This window comes from Trachypithecus francoisi, unplaced genomic scaffold (assembly GCF_009764315.1).
Source record: "Trachypithecus francoisi isolate TF-2019V2 unplaced genomic scaffold, Tfra_2.0 Lachesis_group6, whole genome shotgun sequence".
Lineage (NCBI taxonomy): Eukaryota > Metazoa > Chordata > Mammalia > Primates > Cercopithecidae > Trachypithecus > Trachypithecus francoisi.
The window spans coordinates 68117336-68125459 of NW_022681471.1; the positions used below are offsets into that span (position 1 = coordinate 68117336).

Consider the following 8124-nt stretch of genomic DNA (forward strand, 5'->3'; position numbering starts at 1 on the left):
TTACACACTTTAAATTCTTGAACTGTATGGTCTGTGAATTATGTCTCAATAAAGATGTTATTAAAAACAACTATTACAAATCCTCATATGAGTAAAATTTTCCAGATAATTTATGAGGGTTTGTTAAAGCCCTGAACCCCATCTACAGGTATGAGGGAGTCCAAGACCCAAGCTTAGTAACTCCTGCTCTACAGAGACAAGAATCATCATCTATTTTTCTTTGTTGTACATGTAAGATTTATTTTGGCCGCCCCTACCCTACCACAACTACACCAAACCTATGCCTCCTATTTTTTAAAATCACTATTTTGTCTATTAGATAACATAACCACAGTAGTTTTCAGTATTGATTCATTAAAAAGAGTAAAATCATATAGTTTCACAAATACAATTTTAAAAGCTACAAAGAAAACCTCTAGCCATTGAGCATCTATTATTTTGAATGACTGGCATTCAAAAATTTAAAAGATTTCTGCCCTCAAGTTTAAGATGTCATAGGCAGGATAAGATCTATACAAAAATAACAATATATGAAATAGAAGGTGAATCTTGCATTAAAAAGACAAGGGAAGATAAGCCAGGAATAATGATTAAAGGGAAGCTTCTTGGCAGAGGTGGACATTTATTTAATGCTGTGTTTCACCTTGAAGAATAAGTATCCTGAACATGCACAGGGAATTCCAGATGAGAGCAGAAACAGATATGCTTCAGAATTGTTCCTGGGAATTATGAAGAAGGGCCTTAATCCCAAGGTAAGGGGGCCAGGCATGGTGGCTCACACCTGTAATCCCAGCACTTTAGGAGGCCCAGGCAGGAGGATCACTTGAGGCCAGGAGTTCAAGACCATAGTGGACAATATAGCAAGACCTACATCTCTACAAAAAAATAAAAAATTAGCCGGGGGCAGTGACATGGCCTATAGTCCCAGCTACTCAGGAGGCTGAGGCAGGAGGATCACTTGAGCCCAGAAGTATGAGGGTACAGTGAGCTATGATCTCACCACTGCACTCCAGCCTGGGTGAATGGAGAGAGATCCTGTCTCAAAAATATCAATCAAGCTAAGGATCCTGGACTTTATTTGGTAGGCTCTGAGAAGCCAAAGAAGGTTGCTGAGTAGGGCAATTACTGAATCAAAGATGTATGCTATGAAGATTGATTGTACAGTAATGTATGGGTGCATGTGGAAGAGAGGTAAAACTGCAAGCAGGGAAACAGTATTATTACAATAATGTAAGACAACGTTTCTAGAGTCTGGTTTAGGGAGTGGCATCTGTCATTCAGTAGTCATTTTTAAAAGATCAAGGCATGCCCTCCCCACCCCTGCCACTGAAAAAGGCGTGTTTTGACATGCTGCTGATTTAAAGTGCTGCCAATAAAGAAAATAGCTGTAGTTCATTACGGTACATATTTCCCTGGAGAAAACCCATTTACAACGTAGGTTTAGCAATTTCAAAATAACATTTTAACATAAAGTTCTGGTTACATTGGTTTGTGGGATTAGGAGGGGCCAAAGGCTCCTTTAGGCTCCCTTTGATCCATTAACTATGTTCTGTGAGTTTAGAGTGAAAAATCTTGATAACAGTTGGACGATAAGCTTTCATGTGACCAAGTAAACCGGAACTCCAGGACTAAAAGACCTTGTTTGCAGTAGCAAATACTAAAGGGTCAGGGCCTGAATACAATTTCTTTGAAATTGCTTTATTTCTATTTATGAGCCTGAGGTGATTGGTGGTAGTGCATAACCTATAGTAACCATTTCTGGGTTAGAGGTTTACCATGTGGACCAGCACTGGGCACATAGTATAGGGGAGTTTACCTGCCTGGAATGGCCAAGGAGTTGTCTTCCCTGGGAGAAAGGAAGAGCCCAGAGGCTACCTAAAGTCTTCCTCCCCACCCAAAGTGATGTTAAACACCGGAACTTGGAAAGAGAAGGTTGGCACTCGAGTCACACCACACACACACACACAAACACACACCCCAAATAAAAGGTCTCACCCAATCTCCAAAGTTTGCCAAGGCCAAGAACACTATCTCTTAGCCCTTTTACTTCCAATCCCCACGCACAGCTTGCAAGACCCTCCACTTCCCTTTCCCCTTCCGCTCTCAGCTTACTTGTCCCGGATGATGGTCTGCAGCTCCCGGATCTGATCATTCATAGGCAGCAGCTTAAGCTGCGCCCCGATCTGCCGGGAGAGTTCGCAGTCCCCTACGAAGGAGTTGCCAGCTGGTGCGTCATAGCTGCTACTGTCACCACTACCACTGTTGCTCTCTGAGTTGAGGCTGGAGCCGACGCAGGCCCCAGCGTCCAGCTCGGCCGGCAGGCTAGAATGGGTGTGCCCCGTGAGGAGAGTCACCTTGGCCCTGGAGGCTCTGTTTCCCCCTGCATGGTCCAGGATCGGATCGCCAGGTCGCAGCTGCTCAGGACTTGGGGTTGAGGCAGAGTTTACTTGCTGGTTGTGACAGGGCATTGAGTCCGGACACTGTAACTCCGTGGCCATACACCGGGCCCCGGGCTATCCCCGCTGCTACCGAACACTAAAGATAAAGAGGAACAGGTAGAAAGGACAGATGCTCACGTGTTCTCTCGGTTGCTCCCGCCTCTTTAGAACATCTAACCCTGGCTGTCCTTTCACCCCTAGGCCGCTGTTGGTTTCCTTTAGCACACTTTGGCTCACTCCCGCCCACATCAGACGTACTGCCTACCTAAACACCCTATTGGCTTCACTCCCCGCCACTCTGCGTCGCCACTGCTTGTTAACCCTTTGAGTCACCCTTGCTACGTGGGTTTCCACAGGTAGCTAAGCCCCTGCAGCGAGCCCAGGGATGCCAGCTTGAAGGGTCTTCCGGGGGCCCCTGAGGCCTCTGCATTCAGAACTTTGGGTGATTGGTAGAGCCAGGAAAAACTGGGGGTGGCAAGTGATGCTACACAGTTACACACATAAGGCCCATGTTTTCAGACTTTGTGACCCAGCAGAGAAATTAAACCTCAGTAACCGCATCTTCAGTTAGTTTGTCTGCATAACTGAAGGAAGAAGTAAAAAATGCCTAGCAGACTGCTGAAGAGCCTGTCCTCTACTAGACAGTTCTAGAAACTGCAGCTTCCCAAGTATGCTTGACCGCCAAAGCTTTTCTTATCTTTATTGGTTGGGCTCTGCAGTGTACACGTTGCCATGGGGATTCAGTCTGCATTTCAGATCCACTATCACTTTGAATCTTTTAAGTACTTGGAAAGACGCTTATTTTTAAGCGTGTGGACTCACTATAACGGCCTGAGGTCAGAGTGTCTAGGGCAGTACTTTTCAAACATCGGTATGTACCACAGTAATTGTAGAGCTTGTTAAAATGCAGGTTATGGCTCATTTTTGAGATTCTGATTCTGTAGATCCGAGATGGGACACAAGAATCTTTTTTTTTTTTTTTTAACTTTTATTTTAAGTTCAGGGACATATGTGCAGGTTTGTTACATAGGTAAACTCATGTCATGGGGGTCTCTTGTAAAGATTATTTCATCGCCCAGGTATTAAGCCTAGTACCCACTACTTATCTTTCCCGATCCTCTCCCTCCTCACACCATGCACTCTGCAGTAGGCTCCAGTGTGTGTTGTTCCCCACTATGTGTCCATGTGTTCTCATCATTTAGCTCCCACTTATAAGTGAGAACATGCAGCATTTGGTTTTCTCTTCCTGTGTTAGTTTGCTAAGGATAATACGCTCCAGCTCCATCCGTGTCCCTGCAAAGGACATGATCTCATCCTTTTTTATGGTTGCATAGTATTCCGTGGTGTATATGTACCACATTTTCTTTATCCATTCTATCATTGATGGGTAGTTAGGTTGATTCCATGTCTTTGTTATTGTAAATAGTGCTGGAGTTAACATATGCATACATTTGTCTTTAATAATACAATAATTTATGTTCCTTTGGGTATATACCCAGTGATGGGATTGCTGAGTTGAATGGTATTTCTGTCTTTCCTTTTCTTAAGATGCCTATACAGATTTTTTATAATTTTTTTTATTTCCATAGGTTATTGGGGAACAGGTGCTGTTTGGTTAGATGAGTAAGTTCTTTAATGGTGATCTGAGATATTTTGGTGCATCCATCACTTGAGCAGTATACACTGCACCCCATTTGTAGTCTTTTATCTCTCAAACCCTTCCCACCCTTTTCCTCCAAGACCCCAAAGTTCATTGTATCATTCATATGCCTTTGTATCCATCATAACTAAGCTCCCACTTAGGAGAACATACAATGCTTGGTTTTCCATTCCTGAGTTACTTTACTTAGAATAACAGTCTCCAATCTCATCCAGACTGCTGCAAAAGTCATTAATTCATTCCTTTTTATGGCTGAGTAGTATTCCATCTGATATATATATATATATATATAAATCACAGATATTATATATCAGAGATATATATATATATATCACAGATATTATATATCATAGCTTCTTTATCCATTCGTTGATTGATGGGCATTTGGGTTGGTTCCATGTTTTCGCAATTGTAAATTGTGCTACGATAAACATGCATGTGCAACTATCTTTTTCATATAATGACCTCTTTTCCTCTGGGTAGATACCCAATAGTGGGATTGCTGATCAAATGGTAGTTTTACTTTTAGTTCTTTAAGGAATCTCCACAATGTTTCCATTAGTTGACATTCCCACCAGCAGAGTAGCAATGTTCCCTGTTCAACACATCCATGCCAACATCTACTATTTTATTTTTTGATTATGGCCATTCTTGCAAGAGTAAGGTGGTATTATGGTTTTAATTTGCATCTCTCTGATAATTAGTGATGTTGAGCATTTTTTAAATATGTTTGTTGACCGTTTGTATATCTTCTTTTAAAAACTGTCTATTCATGTCCTTATCCCACTTTTTGATGGGATTGTTTGTTTTTGTCTTTCTGATTTGAGTTCCTCGTACATTCTGGATATTAATCCTTTGTCAGATGTATAGATTGTGAAGATTTTCTCCCACTATATGGGTTTTCTGTTTACTCTGCTGACAGTTCCTTTTGCTGTGCAAAAGCTCTTTAGTTTAATTAAGTCCCAGCTATTTATCTTTGTTTTTATTGCATTTGCTTTTGTGTTCCTGGTCATGAAATCTTTGGTTAAGCCAATGTCTATAAGGGTTTTTCCAATGTTATCTTCTAGAATTTTTATAGTTTCAGGTCTTAGATTTCAGTCCTTAATCCATCCATCTTGAGTTGATTTTTGTATAAGGTGAGAGATGAGGATCCAGTTTCATTCTCCTACATGTGGTTAGCCAATTATTCCAGCACTATTAGTTTAAAAGGGTGTCCTTTCCCCACTTTATATTTTTGCTTGCTTTGTTGAAGATCAGTTGGCTGTATTTGGATTTCTGATTTTGTGTTTTGTTCCATTGGTCTATGGGTGTATTTTAATAGCAGTACCATGCTGTATTTGTGACTGTTGCCTTATAGTATAGTTTGAAACCAGGTAATATGATGCCTCCAGATTTATTCTTTTTGGCTATATCAGCTGTTTTGCTTCAATATGACTTTTAGAATTGTTTTTACTAATTCTGTGAAGAATGATATTAGTATTTTCATGGGAATTGCATTGAATGTGTAGATTGCTTTCCTTGTAGAGGTCTTTCACCTTCTGGGTTAGGTATATTCCTAAGGATTTTTTTTTCACATAAAGTGTTTATTTTTTCCTTATTATACTTTAAGTTCTGGGGTATTTGTGAAAAACGTCCAGATTTGTTGCATTGGTATACACGTGCCATGGAGGTTTGCTGCACCCATCAACCTGTCATCTACATTAGGTATTTTTCCTCCCCCAGCCCTCCAACCCCGACAGGCCGCAGTGTGTGATGTTACCCTCAGTGTATCCACGTGTTCTCATTGTTCAACTCCCACTTATGAGTGAGAATATGCAGTGTTTGGTTTTCAGTTCTTGTGTTAGTTTGCTGAAAATGATGGTTCCCAGCTTCATCCATGTCCCTGCAAAGGACATACACTCATCCTTTTTTTATAGATGCATGGTATTCCATGGTATCTATTAGCCAAATTTTCTTTATCCAGTCTAAAATTGATGGGCACTTGGGTTGGTTCCAAGTCTTTGCTATTGTGAATAGTGATGCAATAAACATATGTGTGCATGTGGCTTTATAGTAGAATGATTTATAATCATTAGGGTATATACCCAGTAATGGGATTGCGGGGTCAAATGGTATTTCTGGTTCTAGATCCTTGAATCACCACACTGTCTTCCACAATGATTGAACTAATTTACACTCCCACCAACAGTGTAAAAGTGTTGCTATTTCTCCACATCCTCTCCCACATCTGTTGTTTCCTGACTTTTTAATGATCACCATTCTAATTCGCGTGTGATGGTTATCTTATTGTGGTTTCGATTTGAATTTCTCTAATCACCAGTGATGATGCCTTTGCTTCATATGTTTGTTGGCTGCATAAATGTTTTCTTTTGAGAAGTGTCTGTTCATATCCTTCACCCACTTTTTGATGGGGCTGTTTGTTTCTTTCTTGTAAATTTATTTAAGTTTTTATAGATTCTGGATATTAGCCCTTTGTCAGATGAATAGATTGCAAAAATTTTCTACCATTCTGTAGGTTGCCTGTTCACCCTTATGATAGTTTCTTTTGCTGTGCAGAAGCTCTGTTTTATAATTAGATCCCATTTGTCAATTTTGGCTTTTGCTGCCATTGCTTTTCGTATTTTAGTCATGAAGCATTTGCCCATGCCTGTGTCCTGAATGGTATTGCCTAGGTTTTCTTTTAGGGTTTTTATGGTTTTAGGTCTTATGTTTAAGTCTTTAATCCATCTTGAGTTGCTTTTTGTATAAAGTGTTAGGAAGGGCTCCAGTTTCAGTTTTCTGCATATGGCTAGCCTGTTTTCCCAACACCATTTAATAAATAGGAAATCACTTTCCCATTGCTTGTTTTTGTCAGATTTGTCAAAGATCAGATGGTTGTAGATGTGTGGTGTTATTTCTGAGGCCTCTGTTCTGTTCCATTGGACTATATATCTGTTTTGGTACCAATACCATGCTGGTTTAGCTACTGTAGCCTTCTAGTAGAGTTTGAAGTCAGGTAGCGTGATGTCTCCAGCATTGTTCTTTTTGCTTAGGATTGTCTTGACTATGTGGACTATTTTTGGTTCCATATGAAATGTAAAGTAGATTTTCCAATTCTGTGAAGAAAGTCAATGGTAGCTTGATGGGGATAGCATTGAATCTATAAATTCATTTGGGCAGTATGGCCATTTTCACAATATTGATTCTTCCTATCCATAAGCATGGAATGTTTTTCCATTTGTTTGTGTTCTCTCTTATTTCCTTGAGCAGGGGTTTGTAGTTCTCCTTGAAGAGGTCCTTCACACTGCTTGTAAGTTTTATTCCTAGGTATTTTATTCTCTTTCTAGCAATTGTGAATAGGAGTTCACTCATGATTTGGTTCTCTGTTTGTTATTGGTGTATAGGAATTCTAGTGATTGTTGCACACTGATTTTGTAACCTGAGACTTTGCTGAAGTTGCTTCTCAGCTTAAGGAGATTTGGGGCTGAAATGATGGGGTTTTCTAAGTGTACAATCATGTCATCTGCAAACAGAGACAATTTGACTTCCCCTGTTCCTATTTGAATACCCTATATTTCTGTCTCTTGCCTGATTGCCCTGGCCAGAACTTCCAATATTACATTGAATAGGAGTGGTGAGTGAGGTCATGCTTGCCTTGTGCTGCTTTTCAAAGGGAATGATTCCAGCATTTGCCCATTCAGTATGATACTGGTTGTGGGTTTGTCACAACTAGCTCTTATTATATTGAGATACGTTCCATCAATACCTAGTTTATTGAGAGTTTTTAGCATGAAGGGCTGTTGAATTTTGTCAAAGGCCTTCCCTGCACCTGTTGAGATAATCATGTGGTTTTTGTCATTGGTTCTGTTTATCTGATGGATTACATTTATTGATTTGCATATGTTGAACCAGCCTTGCATCCCAGGGATGAAGCCAACTTGATTGTGATGGATAAGCTTTTTGATGTGCTGCAGGATTTGGTTTGCTAGTATTTTATTGAGGATTTTCACATTGATGTTCATCAATGGGGTATTGGCCTGAAATTTT

At 40.3% G+C, this 8124-nt stretch overlaps 1 protein-coding gene across 3 annotated transcripts in view; it reads right to left on the reverse strand.

Moving 5' to 3' along the window:
- UPRT (uracil phosphoribosyltransferase homolog) overlaps positions 1–2694 on the reverse strand; it is a 30938-nt gene extending 28244 nt beyond the window's left edge. For 2 of the 3 annotated variants that reach the window (XM_033201291.1, XM_033201292.1), the window contains exon 1: positions 2113–2694. In XM_033201291.1, coding sequence (XP_033057182.1) covers positions 2113–2498 — 386 coding nt within the window. In that variant the 5' untranslated portion in view covers positions 2499–2694. The remainder of the gene's footprint in view (positions 1–2112) is intronic. The other variant, XM_033201293.1, reaches the window with a different exon arrangement.
- Between the last annotated feature and the right edge of the window lie 5430 nt (positions 2695–8124).